We start from the raw sequence: 24928 nt of genomic DNA, 5'->3' as shown, positions 1-24928 counted from the left end.
GGATTTCCACACGGAAATTTGTCACTGGCTTTCGTCAACGTTATCCATCCTAACACACAAACATGCAACTGTCAAAACATGGTTGCCATACTCGTGGCCCTTCAAGGACAACCGACGTCTCCGGACAAGTTGGCTCCATCATTTGTCAAATGACTTCTACTGAGCGTAGTTGACAAAGATTCCACCGCATCTTAAAGCTATATTTTACCTTTTAAGACTCGCGCTGAATATTCCGCAAGTCTTGTTTTTGAGTTGGTGACGAGTCCGTACGTGACGTCACTGAAGGAACGCCCCTAACCGAAAAAGTGACGCATTGTAGCAGTCCTTCCTTCACGTCAATGCATTTTGCTGTACTTGTTTGGTCTGAAAACGTCGTGTTGCAACAAAAAGAGGCAGAAGCGGGCGACCAAGCTCCATGTAATGAATTCATCAGCCTGTGGAAAGGGGCTGATTAATTCATCACACGGAGCTGGGTCGCCGTTTCTGCCTCTTTTTGGGTGAGAGATTTTCCCCCAATGTTGCCTCAAAATGGCACGCAATACATTCTTTCATGGATTGCAAACATGTATGCTTTCCTCTTCAGAACTATTTGAATCATATTCATAATTGGACGAGTAACAAGAAAGCATCTTCTCCCAATCTGAAGCCATTGTTTGGATTCTCCAGCGTGTTGGCGTGATGTCACGAAGTGGGGGCGGGACTTTCTGAAAATGCCCAATTCGCAGCTCCATTTTTTGCAGATTTTGGACACTTGAAGTCATTTTGATTGTTGTTTTGCCTTTCACTAAAAATATCATACTGCGTGTTTTGGCTATTTTAGATGCCATAAAACGTTTTTCTGGTGTCAGTTAAGAAACAAAAAAAGTGATGTTATTATTATTATTATTATTATTATTATTATTCTCTGATTCTCCTCCATGAGAACTAACTAAATAAACACTATTAGAACTAAAAAAAACTAAACCCTATTAGATCATCACTGCAATCAAAGTCCACCATTTTGTTGACCAAGCTTGCCCCATTTCCCGCCTCTTGTGTGGTAATATGTGTGGGGGGGTGTCTGGCTTTGCTATACTAGTCGAGTCGCGAACCTCGGGTGCTCACATTCCACTCAAGTCGTCATGGGTGGACCAAAGTTTCTTCGTTGGACCATCCTCCTGTGCTTATTGTGCACCGTGGCCACACGGGGCAGCTTAAGGTGAGCTAACACGCTAACGCTAATGTCGTGGCCTCTAAACATTATCATAATAATAATACATTTCATTTATAAGCGCCTTTCAAAACTCTCAAGGTCACTTTACAGTCACAGGATAAGGTTTTCGGGGGGTGAGCAGCGGCAGCCACACGCACCAGCGTTCACTCAACCCGGAAGTAACTCAAATAGATAGAAAGCAAGCTAGCTAGATGATAGATGGCTAATAATAATAATACAATGTATCTAAAAGCGCCTCTTAAAACTCTAAAGGACATAGCTAATAGATAGCAAAGCAAATAGGTATCTAGGTCGGTAGCTAGCTAGCGAGATACAGTCTCCGACACCGTGACCTGCTTTTCTAATTGACCTTTTTTCAAAAGGCAGGAAACGTATTAGCTATTTAGCTGGCGAGTTAGTTATCTATTAGTTAGCGAGCTAATTTTCTACCAGTTGAGTGAACGCTGGTGCATGTGGCTGCTGCTGCTTACCCACAGAAAAACTGATCCTGTGACTAAAGTGCCCTTGAGTGTTTTGAAAGGCGCTAAGAAATGAAATGTATTATTATTATTATTATTATTATTGATTGTTATTGTTACTGTTGTTATTCTTATGTCCCTGACTAATGACCTTGAGAGTTTTGAAAGGTGCTTATAAATGAAATGTATTATTATTTATTCTTATGTATTCTTATGTATTTATTTTAATTGTTTTTAATTATTATTATTGTTGTTATTCTTATGTCCCTGACTAATGTGCCTGTTCCGCCTTTTGCAGGAAAAAACTCTCCAAGTAAGTTTTCACCATTTTAGCATCAGATGTCGTCGAAAGCGCAATTTAAAAATGATCCTTTTTTTATTCCCCTGTGCAGAGCTCTCAACCCACGACGCATCTTGGAAAAGATCGGGTAAGTGACTACAGGCAACCGGCTCGTATTGCTAGCTTAGTTAGCTAAGCGTGCTAGCATGATGGACATCTTGCCTCATCTCAGTGGCATAATGCTAACGAAATTATACCTTGTAGAAGACAAAAGGCGTTGATATTTGACATCATTTCTGATTTTTGGAAATACAGGTAACATCCGACTTACGACAAGCTCGACTTACAACCACCCGTACTAACGACCATGACCTCTAGTCTCTATTTTTTAAATTTTTAATTTGGCGCCTTGTACCGCAACGCGCGAGCAGGCCAGCAACGCGTACAATTTTGGCCAGCCAGCCAGCCAGCCAGTCAGCATCTCACTCGCACAGCAATCGACTGTGTGATGGCACCACAGGGGTGGAGTCTAGAAAACATTTTGAATTGATTTCGATTTACGACCATTTTGACTTAAGACCGTTTGGTCGGAATGGAATTTGGTCGTATAATAATAATAATAATAATACATTTCATTATTATTATTATTATTATGAATTGGTTAATTGATTTTGTTATTCATTCGTTTATATATTTATGTATGTTAATTTTTTTATATGTGTGTTTGTATGTGTAATGCTAACAAGTCAGTTTCCCTTTCAGGTTGTCCAAGTCGACACATGTGTCTGCTCCAAGGTACGCTGGAAAAAAACTTCATCTACACTCCAATACGCACCTACTTGACGTCACGAGCAAGGGGGCGGGACCTTCTGAAACTGGCCACTTCCGGGTTCATTTTGAAGTCGTTTTGGGACACTTGAAGTCATATTTATTGGTGTTTTGCATTTGACTAAACATATCAGCCTGCGTGTTTTGGCTATTTTAGATACTATAAAACGTTTTTCTGATGTCAGTTAGGAAACAAAAAAATGGTGTCGGTTGTCCTTTATGCGAAATAAATTAAACAGAAATCGCTCTATGCTATAAAAACGAAAATGTATCATATTTTCCGGAACCGATAAGCCTTCAATTTTTTCAAAGGTTCCTGATTTATTTATCTAGCTCGCCAGCTAGCTACAGTATTGGATTGGATTGGATTGGATTGGATATGCCTTTATTAGTCTCACAGTGGAGAAATTTACATTTCACAGCAGCAAAGTGATGAAAGGAATGAAAGTAGAAAAACGAAATACATGAGCTGCTGGAAAGGCAGCCACTCTCGCGGCGCCGTCTTGAAGTCAAAAGAACAAAAAAAAAAACTAAATAACAAATAATATGACAGCATAGAGACAATATGACAAAACAAAGACACAGAGCGACATTCATTCTTCAGGACTTGCTGTACCCTCTTTGTGATGACATGAAACAGTTCTAGATGAAAGAGGAGAGGATCAAAGCGTCTTTCCACCAGTGGATCAGGGACATCATGGTGGAATGTGCATGTCAACTACAAGCTAAATGTTGAAAGCAAACATGCAGCTGTAGCATCCATTGACGAAAAGAGATTGTCTCACATCTCCTGTTCCACATAAATCTGCTATTGGCGATCTATTTGCTATCTAGCTCCCTGACCGGCTATCTAGCTAGCTATCTATTGGCTATATATCGATGAGAAGATTTCTTCAGCCGGCATCTGTACTTCTTTGACGGTGTTGGACATTTTGCTTCTTATCCAAGAGGCTTCGTCAGCCAACTAAAATCTGTTGCTGGTAGTTTTGACCCGATATATATTCCTACTGTCCAGACGTGGCACTGCCAGACTCTGCTATGATTGGTCCCTGCTTGGGACCATTGGTTATATAGCTATCGAACTGGCTGACTTGCTAGCTAGCTATTAGCTATTTATTGGCTCGCTAGCTAGCTTCCTAGCTATTTGAGTTACTTCCGGGTTGAGTGAACGATGCCGCGTGTGGCTGCCGCTGCTCACACACACAGAAAAACTGATCCTGTGACTGTAAAGTGACCTTGAGAGTTTTGAAAGGCGCTGATAAATGAAATGTGTTTATTATTATTATTATTATTATTATCTTTGTCTTTGTTTTTTGTAGCGTTCCGCAAGTGATACGACCTCCGATACAAATTCCAGAACCACCACCAGTGCCGGTAGAAGTTCCGAGGTATTTGGTCTATCATGACTTTGGAATGAAGACATATTGTGTCCTTTCAAATTTTATGAAAAAAAAAAAAAAATCTTCTACTTTTCGGGATTATGACTTTGATTTGCATCAACAAATCCTTGTTCATGTCATGAATTCAAAACAAGATTAATTCCTATGTTTATTTTTCTGTATGATATTTTGTTGACTGTCAATTGATATCTTACGTCAAATGACTGTAATAACGCCATGAAAGTACAGTGATACCGCTTTACGAACCTCCTTGGCTTACGAACGTTAAATTTATGAACATTTTACCTTGGCATACAAACTATTTTTCGGGATACAAACAGAGCTTCCACAATGAGTGATGTGTCGTTGGCGAACGAGACCGTTCTCCTAACAAGAAAATGGCAGCCTGCTTGTCAGAGCAGCTAAACAGAACACAATCGATGAGGAACAAGGTAAAATTATCGCAGAGGAAGCACCTACAAGGGATTGTTCCTCAAGATGGTGAAAGAAGAAGCATCAAGCCATCAACGACCATCACAAAGGTCAATAAACCCACTTTATTATACCGTACAGTTTATTTCTTTATTTATAATACCATAGCTCATTTATTATACATAAAATAAGGTCTATTTTGTGTCGTTTTCAGGCTTAGAAAATTAGAAAATGATGTTTTATGGGGACCTGGGAACGGATTATTCTCATTTTTATAGTTTCCTATGGGAAATTAATTTTTGGGATACACACTTTTCGCCTTACACACTCTGTCTGGGAACCAATTAAGTTCGTAAGCCAAGGTATCACTGTATTTGATCTAAAACTGATTTCATGCCGGATTTTCGGTTGTATAATTTACAAAGGAATGAATACATTTTAAGAATCAGCACATTTCAGGGTTTTCAGTTTCACCCTGGTGGCTCCTGACCTGCTGCGAACCGACAACCCGGAGAATCTCTTCCTGCAGGCGGAAGGCATCGACACCCCCGTTCAGGTGACCATCAGCGTGACCGACTTCTCCAAGACCACCGTGCTCTTCACGGACGGCGTCACGCTAGATGCTAGCAACGACTTCCACGCCCTCAAGTCTGTGCAGGTCAAGGCGGGCTGACGTCGCCAAGTCCTGAATTTTCAAGGACGTTTATCAAGCCTAGTCCAACAAAATGGTCAAACGTGGCCCAAAACTGTCGTTTCCCCCGCAGATTCCCTCCGGTCCATTGAATCGAGACGAGGCCAAGAACAAGTATGTGATCGTCAAGGTGAAATTTGGAAACTACCACGAGGAGGAGAGGACCGTCATGGTGTCCTTCCACTCTGGATACATCTTCATCCAGACCGACAAGCCCATTTACAACCCCGGAGACGAGGGTAAAGACCTTTTCTCAAATATATTACAGACTCAATGATATTTCTACCGGAACTACACTGATACCTTGGCTTACGAACTTAATTGGTTCCCAGACAGAGTGTGTAAGGTGAAAAGTGTGTATCCCAAAAAATAATTTCCCATAGGAAACCATTAAAATGAGAATAATCCGTTTCCAGGTCCCCATGAAACATAGTTTTCTCCTAAATAAGCCTTCAAACTACATAAAATAAGCCTTCAAACTACATAAAATATACCTTATTTTATGTATAATAAATGTGCTATGGTATTACAATGAAAGAAATAAACTGTACTGTATAATAAAGTGCTTTTATTGACCTTTGTGATGGTCGTTGATGGCTTGATGGAATGGAATGGCCGCTTTCATCAGCATGAAACACTTGATGAGGAACTTCGCCTTCGTCTTTCACCATCTTGATGAATGATCCCTTGTCGGTGCTTTCTCTGCGAACATTTTACCTTGTTCCTCATCAATTGTGTTCTGTTTAGCTGGGTTGATAGCTTTTTGCAGCAAGTGTACAGATGGCTTGTGCGGGTTGTTTGTGGAGCCTGATTGATGGGATATTTTAACCTTGCAGTCTACACTCTGCCTTTGAACTATCAAAGTTGAAACTCTCACTGTCGTCTGCCTGTCTCTTTAATGTTTAAACCACCTCCCCTCACTGCTGCGTTCTTTGACCAATCACGTGGCTTTAACCGAAGACTGGGGGCGGGGAATAGAGGACAAAAACAGTCGGCTGCCATTTTGTTGTAACGTGCTCGTTCGCGAACGACACATCACTCATTGAGGCAGCTCCGTGTGAATCCCGAAAAAAGTTTGTATGCCAAGGTAAAATGTTCATAAATGTAACGTTTGTCAACCGAAAAGTTGGCTTCGTAAACCGAGGTATCACTGTACTTTGCCATTGATCATCGTGTGGAATTTGATCGTGTGGATTCAACCGTTCTCTTCTTCCTCAGTGCGCTTACGAGCGTTCGTGTCCTCGTTGTCCTTCAAGGCCTCCGACAGCTCGTTGACTGTGGACATACAGGTCGGAAAAATCAATTCCCGACCCGGCCACCATTACAGAATTGATTCAAGATGTTTTCTTGTGTGGGACAGAATCCGGAGGGAGTGGTCATCAAGCAGGTTTTAAGGACCAAGGCTTCTTCTGGCGTCTTTTCAGACTCTTTTTACCTCACGGAAATGGCCAAGTAAGTCTTTTGTTGTCATCTGAAATTGCTTTGAGATCAGGTCGAAACCGTTTCTCTGACTTGAACCTAGCGAAGGCGTGTGGAAGGTCATCGCCAAGTTCGACCACTGGAAGCAGAACATCTTCACCTCGCATTTTGAGGTGAAGAAATACGGTACGCGTACTTTGACCGCCATCTTTTCTTCGCCGTGTTTATTTCAGCACGGTTCTTTTCGGAATGTCGATGACCTGGAGTTGAATTTACCTTTGCAGTGCTGCCCGCCTTCAACGTGACCTTGACCCCCAAGAAGTCTTTCCTGAGCCTTGATGACAAAGAATTGGAGGTGGAGATTTGGGCCAGGTAAACACCCAAATGTGACTTTGTCCTCCATTGGCCACAAAATGTACATCGAAATACGAGAGAGTACCCTTTCATCCAGAAGTACAGTGATCTCTCGCTTTACGAACCCTTTGGCTTACGAACTTTTCGTTTTACGAACGTTACATTTATGGAAATTTTACCTTGGCATACGAACTTTACCTTGGTTGAAAAGGTTTCTTCAGCCGTAATCTGTACTTTTTTGAAGGTGTCAGACGTTTCGCTTCTTATCCAAGATGCTCATTCAGCGAACTAAAGTCTTACTGGTAGTTTCGGCCCAATATACAAGTCTGTCCAAACATGGCGGATAGGATTAGTAATGCTGATGAGGTGATACCAGGTCAAATAGGGCAATCAGGCCAGTCGTAAGTCAGGACAATCGGAACAATGAGTGGATACGCAGGGAGTAGTCCTCTGCTCCCCCCAACCCGAGAGCAGGGACCTATCATAGCAGAGTCCAGCGCCGCCATGTCTGGACAGTAGGAATCTATATATAGGGCCGAAACTACCTGGCTAACTAACTGGCCGGCCACTCCATTGCATCTAGCCATCGACGACTATCACAAAGGTCAATAAAACCACTTTATTATACGGTACAGTTTCTTTCTTTAATTGTAATACCATAGCACATTTATTATACATAAAATAAGGTATATTTTGTGTCGTTTTAAGGTTTAGAAAATTAGAAAATTATGTTTTATGCGGACCTGGGAACGGATTATTCTCATTTTAATGGTTTCCTATGGGAAATTATTTTTGGGGATACACACTTTTCGCCTCTGGGAACCAATTAAGTTCGTAAGCCAATGTATCACTGTACCCTCTTTCATCAAAACCGTTTGAGGTTGTCTATTTAAAAAATAATAATAATACTTTAGAATATGGTCCCTCCAAATTGTAGCTTTTCAACTACTACCGGTGATTCAGTCACGTGAAATGGCATTACTGCCACGTAGTGCTAAAAATCTGCCGGCTTTGGCTTCAGTTACCTGTACGGAGAGCCGGTTCAGGGAACGGCCTACGTCTCGTTTGGCATCAACCTCAACAAGGAAATGAGAAGATTGCCTTCGGTCAAGCAGGTGTCAAACGTGAGTCGCTCAAGTCGGAATGAGCATCCAAAGAGGGGCAACTCTTCACGTCCCTTTTTCCGATGTCGAAATTTACAGCTGGAGGGCGGCGTTGTCAAGCTAAGTGTGGATGAGCTGAAGGCAGCACACCCCAACGTCAAGACTTTGGTGGGCGCTTCAATCTACGTGAAAGCTTCCGTCCTCACCAAGACAGGTAACATACCAAGCACTGCCATTCGCTTTTTTTGGAATCAGGACATCAAACCGAGATCGGGTCAAAGACAAGATACGTTATTTACGGCACGGTACGGTACAATACGATAAGATACAGTACGGTATGGTACGATACGATACGGTCTCGGTAAGGTATGGTCCGATCCGATACGGGATGGTCTCGGTACAGTACGGTACGGTATTGGGGCCATGATTTTTTTGGGGGTTGATATAGACCAGTGGTTCTTAACCTGGGTTCGATCGAACCCTAGGGGTTCGGTGAGTTAGTCTCAGGGGTTCGGTGGATCCTCCGTCCCCGGTCTAGACTGCAGTTGGTATGCACAGTCATTGGAAGACGGGTTCAGTGAAGGAGCATATAAAACTGGAAAACTGATGGAGTTTGGTGCCTCCAACAAGATTAAGAACCACTGATTATAGACCAAGCTTCTTAAAATTGGACACCAAGCCACAATCAAGACCTTGAACCATTAAGACCAAAAGTAAAACATTGAAGGCAAGCAAATACAGCGAGATTGAGGACTAAGGACTGAGGACCGAGTTCTGGTCAAGGTCTAGGATTGGTGTATTGAGTCAAGATCCATTCAGACCAGGACTTTCAACCTTTAATTGCGAGGTCGGGATCACCTCCCTGAGGAGTTGAGATCAGTTGAGAACATTTGAGACCAAAACTTGGAGGAAAGGGATGAGGCCATTTTAAAACCGAGACATGATTCAGAGGAGACCGAGACCACAATTTTAATGACAGATGTAGAGCTCCCAATAAGGAATTGTTGAGATGAGGTGAAGTCCAAGACTTTTTCCGCTGTTGAGACCAGGTCCGAGCCAATACTTTGAGGGGGTCTGCGAGACTGATTGGATACCAAGTTTAGACTTTGATGGTCTTCTAATGGTAACTCATCGACTTTCTTATTTGTCCCGCATGTGAAGGTGCCGATCTGGTGGAAGCTGAGAAGACGGGCATCAAGATTGTAGACTCTCCGTACGTTCTGTCCTTTAAAAACACAGTCAAGTACTTCAAACCGGGACTACCCTTTGACTTCACTGTAAGTTTGTCGTCACGTTCATCCATCGAGTGGCTCGGGAATCACCAGAAAACGTGCCGCCGCATGTCTGCAGATCCAAGTGAGCCACCACGACGGTTCCCCGGCCCACAACGTCCCGGTGAAGGTGAACCTCCTACCGGATCCTGTCATCGTCAGCTCGGGCACCGCCAGGGTTACGGCCAACACGCCCAAATTGCTCATGCTAGCCCTCGCTGTAAGAACACCGACGATGCCAAGCGGGACTCTGGGGGTGTCTGGACTAAACTGAGACTAAGTCAGGCACCGGAGCGAGCCGCGACCAATACTTTGAGGAGTTGAGATCAAACAAGATCAAGAGGATGAGGACATGACATTGGGTCAAAACCAAGACTGGACCAAGAACAAACTCGCATGACCAAGACTCAGTCGTTGAGACCAAGACCAGTCAACAATTAGACTTTGGGGAATTTGAGTTTGAGGCTCACACGTTTGACTTGAGACTTGAAGACCACGACTTTGCAGAAGTGAAGATCCGGACCAAAACCTTGAGCAGTTGTGTTTATTTCTTCAGGCCGAGACTCAGCAGGATGGCCTCAGACCGGAACAGCAGGCCAAAACCAGCACGTTCCTGTTCCCGTACCGCACTTTCTCCAGTCAGAGTCCCAACTACCTCTACATCTCCAGCAGTACCGACACGGCGTCTCCTGGAGACACCGTGGATTTCAAATTCACCATTGATGCAGCCGACCAGCACGTCAGACAAGACATCAAACACCTCACCTACCTGGTCAGGACCCCCAATTGCACTCCCACCCTACCCCACCCCTAAAACCGAACGCTGTAACTTCTGGAACAGGTTCTGAACAAAGGCCGGTTGGTAGAAGCTCGGCGACTAGACGTTAGCGGTCAGCTGGTGACCAGCGTGGGCCTTCTGGTGACCCCCGATTTGATGCCCTCCTTCCGTTTGGTGGCCTTCTACAGCCTCGCCTCGCAGGAGGTGGTGGCCGATTCCGTCTGGGTGGACGTGGCTTCTTCCTGCGTTGGAGATGTAAGTCGATGATCATTTTGTTAAAAAAAGAAGAAAAAGGTCCATCCCTGTCTGTCTGTCTCTCTCTGTCTGTCTCTCTGTCTGTCTGTTTCTGTTTCTGTCTCTGTCTGTCTGTCTGTCTGTTTCTGTCTGTCTGTCTGTCTGTCTTGTCTGTCTCTCTCTCTCTCTCTCTCTCTCTCTCTCTCTCTCTCTCTCTCTCTCTCTCTCTCTCTCTCTCTCTCTCTCTCTCTCTCTCTCTCTCTCTCTCTCTGTATCGCTAGCTAGCTAGCTAGCTATCTCTATCTCTATCGCTAGCTACCTAGCTACCTAGCTACCTACCTAGCTAGTTACCTAGCGACCTTGAATGCTCTCATCAATCAGCTGAGCGTGAGCGGCGAGCAGCGCGACTACACGCCGGGCAAGAACCTGCAACTGCGCGTCCGAGGTGACCCGGGGGCCAGCGTCAGCTTGGTGGCCGTGGACAATTCCGTCTTTCTGCTCAAGAAGGACAGACTGACCCAGAGCAAGGTCAGACATTTTGGTTTTTTTTGGGGAGGAGGGCAGCTTATAGAAAATACAGTCACTAAAATGACAACTTTCTCCCTTCTCGTTTGTTTTTTTGTCTTTTTTTCACGACTCTTCTTTTCACAATATTTGCCTTTCCTCCCCAAAAAATGCCATCTTTGTTCTGAGAATGTACTATTTATTTTCTTGTATTAGCTGTCTAACTAGCTGGCTACCTAGCTAAATATCAATTTGTTATCTATTAGCTGTCTAACTAGCTACCTAGCTTAGTTATCTATTACCCTGGCGCGTGTGGCTACCGCTGCTCACCCACAGAAAAACTGATCCTGTGACTGTAAAGTGACCTTGAGCGTTTTCAAAGGCGCTGATAAATGAAATGTATTATCATTATGATTATTATTAAAAAAACAATTTCACTCCTGTAATTAAATAAATAGTTAATTAAATGCATAGATAAATACATAGATATAGATATCTAGCTAGCTAGCACTACAAAAGCTAGCTAAAAAGATCTTTAGTTAACTATATTGTCTGACTGACTAGCTATCTATTAGCTATCTAGCTCACTGGCTAGTTATCTAGCTCACTGGCTATTGGCTATCTATTAGCTAGCTGGCTAACTTTCTATCTATTTGAGTTACTTCCGTGTGGAGTGAACGCTGGCGTGTTATTATTATTATGTTACAAACTTCATTGTACAAATGGAGTTGTTTTGAAGCGTAATTGTTCCTTTTCTTGCAGTTGTGGGAGACGGTGGAGGGAGGAGACCTGGGCTGCAGCCACGGAGGAGGCTTCAACGCCAAGAAGCTCTTTCAGGAGGCCGGCTTGCTCTACTCATCCAGCACCGGATTCAGAACCGACACCAGGAAAAGTTAGCGCCAACAATCATTCAAAACAGAAGAAGTGGGATTAGCTGGCTGGCTAGCTATTAGTTATGTATTAGCTAGCTAGCTAACTTGATCTATTTGACTTATTCCCAGTTGAACGGGGTCATTGTTGCTGGCTACCTAGCTTGCTATCTATTTGCTATCTATTAGCTGTCTAACTAGCTAGCTATCATTCATTATATATTCGCTAGCTAGCCAGCTAACTTGATCTATTTGCGTTATTACCGGTTGAACGGGGTCATTGTTGCTGACTACCTAGCTAGCTATGTAATTGCTGTCTAACTAGCTTGCTATCTATTAGCTAGCTAGCTAACTTGATCTATTTGGATTATTCCCGGTTGAACGGGGTCACCGTTGCTGGCTACCTAACTTGCTATCTATTTGCTATCTGTTAGTTCTCTAACCAGCTAGCTATCATTCGTTATATATTAGCTAGCTGGCTAACTTTTATAATGAATATTTTTTTTTCAATGGCTTCCCTTCTTTTCAGCCTTGCACTGTCCAGTCAGCAACAGAAGGAGGCGCTCTTCAGAACTCTTACAGAAGAAAGCTCAGCTGGGTACGTTTATTTTTTATCTCTCTCTGTGTATGCATTCATAATTCATATCATATCTTCCTCTTTTCGCGTCGCAGAGAGTCGCTACAAAGAGGAAGTGGCGCATCGCTGCTGCAAGGACGGCCTTCGGGCGGTGCGCATGCCGTACTCGTGCACGCGACGCTCCCTCTACATCAGCGAGGGTTGGGAATGCATCCGGGCGTTTCGCTACTGCTGCGCCGCCTACCGAGATGAAGTGCTGGACACGGAGATGCCTACCACGGCTCCGCCCACCACGGCGCCGCCCACCACCACCACCGCCGCCCCCACCGCTGCCACCGCCTCACGGATGCACCTTGGCAGAGACATGTTTAGTATGTTTTTTGCTTCCTTCCTTCCTTCCTTGCAGGCCTCCTTTCTGCACTTACTTCTTTCTTGCTTCCAAACTGGTTTTAAGAATCAGAATCAGAATCAGACCACCTTTCTTCGTCCCACAACGGGGAAATTAATCATCCATTTGACTCTCAAGGTGGCTTTACAATCACAGGCGAAGTGAGTCACATCCATGACTGGTTTATTGATCCAGATTGGGGAGGACGCAAAATGGAGGTGGTGGCCTACAGCAACGCCCGCAAGACCCTGGACAGTGCGGTGATTCACGCCAGGGTGCCCGCCGCGCCCAAGATGGAAATGCAGCCAAACCTCCCCGAGGTGCTGGGCGAATACGTCGAATGGGACGGCGACGAAGATGAAGACGAGTACCTGGAGGAAAGAGACGTTTATCTGCGCTTCCGCTTCTTCGAGTCGTGGCTGTGGACTGAAGTCAAGCTGCCCGACCAAGCCGACAGAGACGGGTGAGGGGGCGGGGCTTACGGCTAACACACCAGCTAAAGTGAAAATAATAATAATAATAATCCATTTCATTTCTAAGCTAGCCAGCCAGCTAGACGGCTAATAATAATATATTTCATTTGAAAACTCAAGGTCACAGGATAGGTTTTTCTGTGGGTGAGCAGTGGCAGCCACACGCGCCAGCCTTCACTCAACCCAAAAGTAACTAAATATAATAGTAAGACAAATAGATAGAAAGCTAGCTAGCAAGCCAATAGATAGCTAATAGCTATCCAGCTAGATAGCTTTCACGGACCGAATAAAGTGACGTGGCGGGCCGCATTTGGCCCCCGGGCCTCGACTTTGACACCCGTGAGCTAAAACATGGGCAAAGGTGATGATAGGTGCGCTACTGACCTAATCAGCTAAAACTACCAGCTTGTTCGTATAAATGAGGGTCGTGATGCAGCGAGGCAAAATAGCAGCTGAGCCTTCAAACGTGTCCTGTTTTTGTTTCTTTGGAACGCTTTGGCGGCGCGTCGTCGCTTGATGCCAGGCTGGCGTCCGCCCAGCTGAGTCAACCGCTACCCGACAGCATCACCGAGTGGGGCGTCATCGCCGTCAGCGCCTCTCCAAACACAGGTACAAATGTTAAAGCGAGTAGATAGCTAATAACTAGTGAATGGATAGCTAATAGCTATCGAGTAGATAGCAAATAGCTTGCGAATAGATAGCTATTAGCTAGCGAATAGATAGCTAATAGCTATCTTGCTATATAGCTAATAGTTACAGTATTTTTGGATTGGATTTGCCTTGATTAGTCTCACAGTGGAGACATTTACATTTCACAGAAGCAAATTTAGGAAAGGAAGATGAAAGGAAAGAAAGAAGTAGAAAAAAACGACTCATTTTCTTTTATAATAATAATAATACATTTTATTTCTAAACGCCTTTCAAAACTCTCAAGGACACTTTACAGTCACTGGATTTTTTTTTTTGTGCGGGTGAGCAGCGGCAGCCATTCGCGCCAGCGTTCACTCTACCCGGAAGTAACACAGCAGCAGCAAAGTTATGAAAGGAAGAGGAAAGGATATAAAGAAGTAGAACGACAAAATACAGGACCTAATAATAAATTTTTCTGTGGGTGAGCAGCGGCAGCCACACGCGCCAACCCGGAAGTTACTTCAATAGAATAGTAAGACAAATAGATAGAAAGCTAGCTAGGAATCCCACAGATAGCTAATAGCTAGCCAGCCATATAGCTATTGTAAGACAAATAGAATAGACTTTGCACAATATTTCTTACTAATATCTACATAAACAAAATGAAATGAACTGCAGCCATTGTAAGAGATGAGCAGATGACATCTGCTAATGCGAGTGTTAGTGCTAACACTAATGCTAATGCTAATGTTAATGCTTTCCCCGCATTTCACCCCAAATAATGTTTCTTTGGCGCGGCGTGGTCGACCGTCAGGTTTCTGCGTGGCCGAGCCGTATAACGTCAAGGCGTGGAAGCGCTTCTTTGTGGACTTGAAGCTTCCGTACTCGGTGGCCAGAAACGAGCAAGTGGAGATTAAAGCCGTCATCCACAACTACGGCGACGACGAGCTGCACGTAAGGCGACTCCGGCGTGCGCGGAAGAAGACCTACGTGAGCCGTCACCCGTCATCCAACCGCCCGACCAGGTCCGCGTGGTGCTGATGAAGACGGACAAGATGTGCAGCGTGGCCTTTCGCGATCGTCACACCCAGGAAGTCACGCTGGCGGCGGGCGCGTCCAAGGCGGTGGCCTACACCGTCATGCCGCTGGAGGTGGGGCGGCTCCCCGTCGAGGTGATGGTGGTGGCCCGGGACATGCTGGGCGGAGACCGCGTGCAGAAACTCCTGCGGGTGGTGGTGAGCAAGGGTCGGGGGGGCTCCGTGGGGGCTCCGTGGGGGGCGGCTGGCAGGTGGTTTGGTGTTGCGTCTGCTTGCCATTTGCCGAAAAGGAACGTCGCCATGAAATCAACGGAGACTTTCTTTTTTTCAAAAGCATTCCGACATCAAACTTCTCCGCGTTCCGAATAAATTACAGTGATAACGTTGGCTTACAAACTTAATTGGTTCCCAGACAGAGCGTGTAAGGTGAAAAGTGTGTATCCCAAAAATTAATTTCCCATAGGAAACCATTCAAATGAGAATAATCTGTTCCCAGGTCCAAATAAAACATGTACTTTCTAATTTTCTAAGCCTTAAGACAACACAAAATATACCTCATTTTATGTAGTATAATAAACGTGCTATGTTATTACAATTAAATAAATAAACTGTACTGTATAATAACGTGGTTTTATTGACCTTTGTGGTGGTCGTTGATGGCTTGATGGAATGGAGTGGCCGCTTTCATCAGCATTAAACACTTAACATAAGCCTTCTTCTTTTACCATCTTGAGGAATGATCTTTGGAGGTGCTTTCTCTGCCATCATTTTACCTTGTTCCTCATCAATTATGTTCTCTTTAGCTGGGTTGATAGCTTTTTGCATCAACTATACAGATGGCTTGTGCAGGTTATTTGTGGAGCCTGATTGATGGCCTGATTAAACAAACAATAAAAAATACAATTTATAAATACATATATACTCTAAATACATACATATAGGAATGAATGACTGAATGTGTACTTTCAACATTTCAGTTTTTTGGATGAGCTTTTGTTCCAATCCAACTTGGTGGTTGTCATTTTGCATCCCTAACAGATGGATGGCGTACAAAAGACCAAAGTGTGGAGCGCCGTCTTAAACCCGGCAGCTGAAGGAGGTGCGGACATTTTGTTTTGGTCTGAATTGTGTTAGATTATTTTTGGAAATGGAATCCCCCAAATCCAGTGTACAAAACAGCATGAAATGTAGTAGACGTGCCTGACAGGATTTGACCCGCAAAAAAGTCTCTGTAAGTCTCTGGTCCAAAAGATACAAAATGGCAGTTTTCCATTTGGGTTCCCGAGCGGTCATTTTGGGTATTTTTCACGCCTTCTTGATTTTGGGGGAAAATACATCCTCCACGGGAACCGTACTAAGTCCCCAATCATTGCGATTACATAGTGATGATATCCCCAATGTCTCAAAGATGTGTTTTAATGTGTTTGAATACTGCTAAAACTGAACTGCATACGTCAAGAAAGTATTTTACAGATTTTGTTTGACCTGTTGCAGGAAAGCAGAGTGTCCAAGTGGCCAAGGTGCAACTGGAGGGTGTGGTGCCAAACTCGACACCGGAAACGTTCATCAACGTCCGAGGTCAGTCACCAAACGGAACCAACGGAATGCCGAGTTGACGTCTCGTGACGCGCTCCCTCTACCACCAACGCCCACCAGGGAACGTCTTGGCCGACAGCATCGACAACTCCATCACCGACGACTCGCTGGCATCTCTCATCCGCATGCCCGGCGGCTGCGTGGAGCAAAACCTGGCCACCATCACGCTGCCGCTCATCGCCGCCATCTACCTGGAGAAGACCAACGATTGGGAGGCGGTGGGCGTGGAGCGCAAGGCCGACGCGCTGAAATACATCCGGAGAGGTCAGGAACAATGAATGGATGGTCGGTTGGTCCGTCCGTCGGTCCTTTGGTCCGTCCGTCTGTTGGTCGGTCCGTCCGTCTGTCGGTCTGTCCGTCGGTCCATCGGTCAGCCCGTTGTTCCTTCGGTCCGTATGTCCTTCAGTCGGTCCTTCGGTACGTACGTCCGTCGGTCAGTCCGTCGCCGTTGGAGTACGCTACTTTCCTCTGGAAATCAGGTCGCTCCGTGACATAACTTCTTGTCTCGTTCTCAGGCTATGAAAACCAGCTGGTCTACAAGAGGAGTGATGGCTCTTACCCCCCCTACAGGAGGGAGGGCGCAAGTACCTGGTAGATGCCGGCCACGCAACACATTCGTAAGAATCTTGATCTTGGTTCCCGATGGCCATATTTCTATGGGGGGATGTCCAGGATCACGGCGTACGTGGTAAAGGTGTTCTCCATGGCTCACTCGGTCATCGGCGTAGATCCGCAGCAAGTGTGCGACCCGCTCACCTTCCTAGTGCGCCACAAGCTCAAACTCCCCAGCGGAAGCTTTGTGGAGGACAACCCCGTCTACAGTACCACCATGACTGTAACAAAAATCAACACTGGTGTCAACAACGCCGTGGGTGGAGTTGGGGTCTTATGTGTCACCATGTCGTTCCCGGGTGTAGGGCGGGCTGCACGGCGACGACCCCGAGATCACCCTGACGGCGTTTGTCCTCATCGCCCTGGAGGAAGCCAAGCAAGCGGGAATACGATGCGGTCAGCAGAACCTAGAGGTCAGACGCTCCCATTTCACTTTCTCGCTTCCAAATATCTTTGGTGGTTGCTGCCCAGTGGTGCGATGGTTAGAAATCAACCAATGGATGGACGGTTGAATCTTTGGTCACCTCCGGTATTCGTACCAGTGATGTACAGTGACAGAGACGGCGTAAATGTTCTTCCGCCTGCCTGCAGAATGTCCCGTGTCGCCATCATCCAACAGAATAACTGTCAGATGTTCGATCGGACACTGTGGACAAAGGCTCGGACGCAGAAAGATTGTCTTTTACTGCCGGCAGGGGACGCATCCATTCATGACAGACGCCCGAATTCTGCAGCCCTCTGCCAAGCTATTTATTGAGAGTATATGCAAATGAAAGTGATACATGAGTAAAACATAGTTTTCTTGATTAGAATACTACGTCCCTGGACGTTCTAAGCACCAACGGCTGTACGCAATAACACAGTTTTAAGTCCTCATGTGACAAAGGGGTTTCCCAAATTCTGTCCAAAGCCAGATCTCCTAGATGAAGATGACAGTTTAACCGGGCTGTGTCAGAGGTCACTTGTGTGAGCTGGTCTGTGCCACCCCCCACAGGAGGCTATCGGTACCACGGCCGAGTTCCTGGAGAAGGCCCTGACGGCATCAGGTCGGAGACCATACACGGTGGCCATTGCCTCCTATGCTATGGCCTTGACGGGAAAAGGCTCAGCGGCCTACGACCCCGCCTCGCAGCTCCTCGCGGCATCCCTCGACGGTACCTGATTGATTGATTTATAAATAGCAGCTAGCGGAAAGTTTCTTCTAACCATAATCAAGCAGTTCAATGACACTGGCGGCCAAAGTAGGATTCAATTTGTCGCCTTCAAACGAGATTAGAATCAGAGATCAGAATCAGGTTTTCTCAAATGGGCTGATTTGTGTCAACTAGTATCAAATAGTAGTCTTGGTGCAACACACAAGGAATCACCATGGCGTTATTTATGTTTTTTCCTTCAAATTTCGCCATCAACACAGTGTTTTCAGACGAAAAAAAGTACCCAAAACGCATTGTGTGTTGCTTTCTCAGTCAGGGGCGTTCCTTCAGTGACGTCACATCAGGAATCGTCACCAACTTGAAAACAAGACTTCCTGAATATTCAGCCTTCAGTCTTACAAGGTCAAATGTCGCTATATGCGGTGGAATCGTTGTAACATAATAACTTGTCCGGAGGTGTCGGTTGTCCTTTAAGGCTTGCAAGGTAGCGTTCCGATTTCTGGTGACCAAATGGATTCCACCCCCCTGACTCCGCAGGCAGCCACTGGCCAGACGCACACAATCATCTATTCTCGCTAGAGGCGACCGGTTACGCATTGCTGGCCCTGGTGAAGATCGGTCGCATGCAGGAGGCCGCCAAAGCTTTCCAGTGGATCAACAGCCAGCGCAGGATGGGCGGAGGTTACGGTTCCACGCAGGTATCGGGAACTTGTTTTCACCATCTTGATCCGGAGCGATTGATTCGTAGAACTCGTAGAATTTGTCGCACATTTTCCTCTCTCCGCAATTTCGCCGATGTTGTCGTTGTCAGTCCACCATGGTGGTGCTCCAGGCGCTATCCGAGTACCTGATGAAGTCTCGGGTCGCCGACGACCTCTCCCTCAACGTGGACGTCAAGATCGCCGGCCGACGTGACGTCCGGTACCATTTCAACGGCAGGACGTCATACGCCGCCCACTCGTCGCGGGTAAGAAACACGGGTGATAAATTTGACCGGAATCGCGTCACGTGTCGAGGGTTCGCTTTTAACGTTTTACCTGTCGAGCAAGACGAGGTCCCAATGGTAGCTAATGCTAATCGACTAGCCTCCACTTCCTTATACGTCGCTTCCTTTGACGTCACGTCCTCATGTCGTTCCAATGATAATATTGATGTTAAAATTGGTACAAATAAAACATTAAATAATAAAAAATACAGTTTGTTTTTATAGTACTTTACAAATAATAATAATAATAACAACAAGAAGAAGAAAATGAAAATGAAGAAGAAGAAGAAGAAGATGAAGATGAAGAAGGAGAAGAAGAAGAAAATAAAGAAGAATATGATGAAGAAGAAGAAGAAAATGATGAAGCCAATCGATAGCCAACAGATACCTAGCAATTACAACAGACTTCTTAGGCAACATAGGCATAGTTATGCTGATGAGGTGATACCAAAGCAAATGGGGCAATCAGGCCAGTCATAGACCTCATACTCAGGCAGGACAATAGAAGTCATCTGCAGTGTAGCTGCAGGGAGTAGTCCTCTGCTCCCCTCAACCTGAGATCAGGGTCTTGTCCATAATTCAGTGCTCGGCTTTTTTTAATCAGTAGCGGCTTTCTGTCGTTCGTCTTCTGCGCAGCTTCCGGCTAATCTGGATCTGACTGTGGAGGCTACAGGAAGTGGTCAGGGAATCCTGGAGGTAAAACGAGCGCCAAGAGGGTTCCACGCCAAAAAAAGGTACGGATTAACTAGCGTGTTGTGACTTCAGGTGGTGACATATTACAACCAGCTGCACGAGGTGGACGACAAGACACCCTGCCGACATTTTCAGCTCAGTGTTGACATCGAGGAATCCAGCGGTGAGTCGTCCCAATCGACCCAACGGTCGTAAGTCGAAATGTTGAATCGAGACTCGGTGGCTAAATGACACGCAAACACGGTCGATTGCTGTGCAAGAGTGAGATGCTAGCTGGCTGCCCAAAATTGTCGTACGCGTTGCCGGCCTGCTAGCGCGTTGCGGTTTCCAGACGTAGGGTTAAGATGTAAAATAAAAATAGCCTTGCTATCTATCTATTTGTTATCTATTAGCTGTCAAGCTGGCTATCTAGCTGGCTATTAGCTATCTGTCTGGCTAGCTATCTAGCTGTAGCTAGCTTTCTATCTATTTGAGTTACTTCCGGGTTAAGTGAACGCTGGCGCGTGTGGCTGCCACTGCTCACCCACAGAAAAAGTTGAAAATCCTGTGACAGTAAAGTGAGCTTGAGAGTTTTGAAAGGCGCTTAGAAATGAAATGTACGTACGGTATTCTTCTTCTTATGATTATTATTACAGCAAAGAAAATTCATGTTTTTTTGTTTGTTTGTTTTATTACCAACAGAAAAGCCTCCGGCCGAAGTGGAGAAATCCTACCTGATGACCATCAAAGTCAGGTGAGAGGCATCATAGCATTAGTTATGCTGACGAGGTGATACCAGAGCAAATAGGGCAATCAGGCCAGTCATCAGTCAGGACAATAGAAGCTATCATGGAGCCGCAAGGAGTAGTCAAGCTAGCTAACTTTAGCTAGCTAGGTAGCCAGCTCGCTAGTTAGATAGCGAATAGATAGCAAATAGATAGCTAGCTAGGTAGCCAGCCTTTCAAAACTCTCAAGATAACTTTACAGTCATCTTCAATATCGTTAATATCGTCAATGGATTCTCCAGTTTCGTGTTTGCTCACTATTTGCTATTCATTACATGAGACATGCATAGAAAATATGACAATTTTGGCTGAGCGCAGGGCGTTGGGATCCAGCGACATCAGGATGGCGGTGCTGGACATCAGCCTGCCGACGGGTTTTACCCCCGAAACGTCCGACCTGGAGTTGGTAGGTGGACAATTTTGCGTCGCAACAAATATGCTAACGCTGGCAATCAATGCAAATATGTCCTACATGTGTCCAGTTATCCAACTCAGTGGACCGCTACATCAACAACTTCAAGATGGTGGACAACCTCAGCGACAGGGGATCCCTCATCATTCACTTGTTCAAGGTGGTCCCACGTTCCATGCGGTTCCATGCGGTTCCGATGGCCCCGGCCCGCTCCAACGTTCTTGCGTTTTGGCTCAGGTGTCCCACAAGGAACCCGAAATCCTGATCTTCAGACTGCAGCAGAACTTCAAAGTTGGCCTCCTGCAGCCCTCCTCGGTCACCGTGTACGAGTACTACAACCCTGGTACTGGTCACATCCATAGCATTTCACGGCAGCAAATATATGAAAGGATGATGAAAGGAAAGAAAGAAGTAGAAAAAAACAACTTATTTTCTTGCTAGCTAGGTAGCCAGCACACCTCGTTCAACGGATAATAACTCAAGTAGATCACGTTAGCTAGCTAGCTAATAGATGACTAATAGCTAGCTAGCTAGTTAGACACCTAATAGATAGCAAGCAACGGTGACCCCGTTCAACTGGGAATAACTCAAATAGATCAAGTTAGCTAGCTCGCTAATAGATAACTAATAGCTAGCCAGCTAGCTAGTTAGACATAATGATAGTAAACAAAAAGTATGAATGTGTTTATGTATTTGTTTGTTTATTTGTCATTAGACAACCGCTGCAGTAAGACCTACACGCCACCTCAGGACCAGGGGGATCTGACGCACATCTGCAAAGAAAACATCTGCCGCTGCACGCAAGGTAAAACACACACATAGACCACCAAAGCCACAGCAACACGGACTCGAACCGTGACCCCTTTTCCGTCGACTCGCTTCCACAGGCGATTGCTGCGTCGCTAAAGCGGACAACGAAAGCTTTGGTGCCAAGGAGAGGGAGGCCTTCGCCTGCAAGTCTCTGCACCACGGTACTTTTCAAACTGCACCTCGGTACTTTTTCAAACTGCACCTCGGTACTTTTTCAAACTGTACCACAGTACTTTTTGTGACCCAAGACTCAACCAGCAACCTTAGAGCAGGGACCTATCAAAGCAATAAAGTGAAAAGGTGAGAAAATGGTTAGAAAACACAGTGAAATTTGGACTCGTTTCAATTTTATTGATAGTTCAAAGGCGGAGTGTAAACTGCAAGGTTAAAATATCCCATCAATCAGGCTCCACAAATAACCCGCACAAGCCATCTGTACAATTTGAAGAGAACATACAAGCAAGGGAACCAGCTTCCAAGATGGACAACCCAGAGCTCCTTGAAACACTTGATGCAAAAAGCTATCAACACAGCTAAACAGAACACAATTGATGAGGAACTAGGTAAAATGATGGCAGAGAAAGCACGGTAACTTTTACTCGGATATCGTCAAGAGGCAACCTGGAAGTTCGTCATCCATTGATGATTTCAAGGCTAGCCACGGATGGTTCGAGAATTTTAAGTGTCGTACAGGGATTCATAGTGTCATTCGTCATGGTGAGGCAGCCACTTCTGACCATAAAGCTGCCAAAGCTTACAAGGAATCATTCCTCGAGATGGTGGAAGAAGAAGGCTACGTTCCTCATCAAGTGTTTAATGCTGATGAAAGCGGCCACTCCATTCCATCAAGCCATCAACGACCATCACAAAGGTCCATAAAACCACTTTATTATACAGTACAGTTTATTTCTTTCATTATAATACCATAGCACCTTTATTATACGTAAAATAAGGTCTATTTTGTTTCATTTTAAGGCTTATTTAGTAGAAAATGATGTTTAATGGGGACCTGGGAACGGATTATTCTCATTTTAATGGTTTCCTATGGGATATTAATTTTTGGAATACACACTTTTTGCCTTACATACTCTATCTGGGAACCAATTAAGTTCGTATGCCAAGTTATCACTGCATTTGTTTTGTTTTCAGTTTTCCAGGCAAAGGTTTTGAGCATCCAAAACAGTTACTACGACAAGTACGAGATGGAGATCACACGAGTTATCAAACTGGGTGAGCGCCTCCGTTTGGGTATTCGGGGGCCCGTTTAGGTGGAGTCGCTTTTAAGCGGGTGTTAAACGATCCCATCAGGGGTGGAGGCGGGAGTGAAAGCCGGTGAAACCAGGATGTTCGTGTCGCACGGGGGGTGCAGAAAGGGGCTGGACTTGAGCGTGGGCTCCCTTTACCTCCTCATCGGACCCAAGGAGGACCAGTGGGACATGGACACGGAGAACAACAGGTCATTCAGACATTAAATGAGCACATTTGCCTTAAATCTCAACCCAGAAGTAACTCAAATAGATAGAAAGCTAGCTAGCTAAGAGATAGCTAATACTAATAATTAGCATCATAAGTATAATAACAAGTGTGTTAGATAGCTAGATAGCTAATAGATGTTTATCTAGCGTGGTTGAGTGAATGCTGGCGCATGTGGCTGCCGCTGCTCACCCACAGAAAAAAAGTATCCTGTGACTGTAAAGTGACCTTGAGAGTTTCAACCTGAAAATAACTCAAATAGATAGAAATCTAGCTAATATATAGCTAATAGCTAGACAGCTAGATAGCTAATAGCCAGCTCGATAGCTAATATATAGACAGCTAGATAGCCAGCTTGACAGCTAATAGATAGCAAATAGATAGATCGCTAGGTAGCTAGCTAGATAGAAAATAGATAGCCAGCTAGCTAGATAGCCAGCCAGCGAGCTAGACAGCTGGATAGCCAAATAAATAAAAAGAAGTGAAGAGAGGAAAAAAGAAATATTAATAAAGTCACTCAATACTCAAAAAGATAGAAAGCTAGCTGGCTAGCTAATAGATAGCTACACAACTAATAGCTAGATTGCTAATATGTTTCCTGACGCAAATAGCTCAGTAGCTAGCTATATAGCTAATAGATAGCAAGCTAGTTAGATAGCTAATATGAAATAATAATAATAATACAGAAATGAAATGTATTATTATTATTATTATTTACAGTCACAGGATGAGCTTTTCTGTGGGTGAGCAGCGGCAGCCACATGCGCCAGCGTTCACACAACCCGGAACAACTCAAATAGATCGCAAGCTAGCAAGCGAATAGATAGCTAATAGCTAGCGAATAGATAGCTATTAGCTAGTGAATAGATAGAAAATAGTTAGCGAATAGCTAGCGAATAGATAGCTAATATCTATCTCACCCATTTGTGTGTTGCCAGGTTTGTGTACACGCTGGGGTCGGGCACGTGGGTGGAACGCTGGCCCTCGCCCGGCGAATGCGCCAGTGGGAACTTGCGGGACAAATGCGCCAACATGGCCGCCGCCGCCACGGAGCTCTCGCTCAACGCTTGCCGCTTGTGAGCCAAACGACGCCGATCTCGACCTTTTTTGGTTTTTGTTATTTTCTATTTGGAAGCGTGTCTGGGTTCAAAACAGGAAGTGAGAAATGATGATGGACATCTTTAAAAAAAATACAAGATTTCTCTTTGAAAGACTCCTCTTTCCCTCATTGACATGCATGAGCGCAAAATAAAAAGTGTGTCAAATGTTTTTCTATTTCTTCATTTCCTTTCCACTTTGCTGGTCAAAAAAAGGACAAAAAAATTTAAGTCAGCATTTCTATTATTCCACGCTGGATTTTCTATTTGCTATCTAGCTAACTACCTAGCTGGCTATCTATTTGCATTCAGCTAGCTATGTATTTGCTATCCATATGCTATTTATTATCTCGCTCCCTAGCTGGCTATTTGTGATCCATTTGCTATCTATTAGCTATATGGCTAGCTGGCTAG

General features: G+C 44.9%; 1 protein-coding gene across 2 annotated transcripts; it reads left to right on the top strand.

The window, feature by feature from the left end:
* The first annotated feature begins 1103 nt into the window (after positions 1-1103).
* LOC148893080 (complement C3-like) lies at positions 1104-24686 on the top strand. 2 transcript variants are annotated; one of them, XM_089007314.1, is made up of 45 exons: positions 1104-1198; positions 1970-1984; positions 2064-2099; positions 2714-2746; positions 4099-4167; positions 5050-5248; positions 5355-5520; positions 6500-6570; positions 6642-6733; positions 6804-6886; positions 6985-7072; positions 8076-8178; positions 8257-8371; positions 9319-9434; positions 9508-9648; positions 9985-10200; positions 10270-10461; positions 10822-10968; positions 11707-11836; positions 12343-12411; positions 12486-12761; positions 12974-13241; positions 13775-13860; positions 14696-14835; positions 14907-15116; positions 15957-16017; positions 16413-16496; positions 16575-16778; positions 17030-17105; positions 17187-17349; positions 17432-17539; positions 18121-18280; positions 18818-18978; positions 19092-19247; positions 19902-19961; positions 20031-20121; positions 20640-20691; positions 21041-21128; positions 21205-21294; positions 21372-21477; positions 21850-21939; positions 22022-22105; positions 23094-23174; positions 23253-23400; positions 24356-24686. In XM_089007314.1, the coding sequence occupies exons 1-45, from the start codon at positions 1122-1124 to the stop codon at positions 24495-24497; spliced, it is 5343 nt and encodes a 1780-aa protein (XP_088863440.1). In that variant the 5' UTR covers positions 1104-1121; the 3' UTR covers positions 24498-24686. The 2 variants fall into 2 exon arrangements, with proteins under 2 accessions (XP_088863440.1, XP_088863441.1); XM_089007315.1 differs by lacking the exon at positions 2714-2746 and having other exon boundaries at positions 1106-1198.
* Positions 24687-24928: the final 242 nt, after the last annotated feature.

The sequence above is a fragment of the Hippocampus bargibanti genome, linkage group LG10 (assembly GCF_051943395.1).
Source record: "Hippocampus bargibanti isolate YZ-2025 linkage group LG10, ASM5194339v1, whole genome shotgun sequence".
Classification (NCBI taxonomy): domain Eukaryota; kingdom Metazoa; phylum Chordata; class Actinopteri; order Syngnathiformes; family Syngnathidae; genus Hippocampus; species Hippocampus bargibanti.
The sequence above is the reverse complement of the archived record's forward strand: the minus strand, read 5'-3'. Positions and strand labels throughout refer to the sequence as shown.

Excerpts from the sequence above, each read along its gene's own strand:
- LOC148893080 (XM_089007314.1), top strand. The coding sequence starts at position 1,122 with ATGGGTGGACCAAAGTTTCTTCGTTGGACCATCCTCCTGTGCTTATTG. Across the intron at positions 5,249-5,354 it reads ACGCCCTCAAGTCTGTGCAG|ATTCCCTCCGGTCCATTGAA; the intron begins GTCAAGGCGGGC and ends TTTCCCCCGCAG. Across the intron at positions 6,734-6,803 it reads TACCTCACGGAAATGGCCAA|CGAAGGCGTGTGGAAGGTCA; the intron begins GTAAGTCTTTTG and ends ACTTGAACCTAG.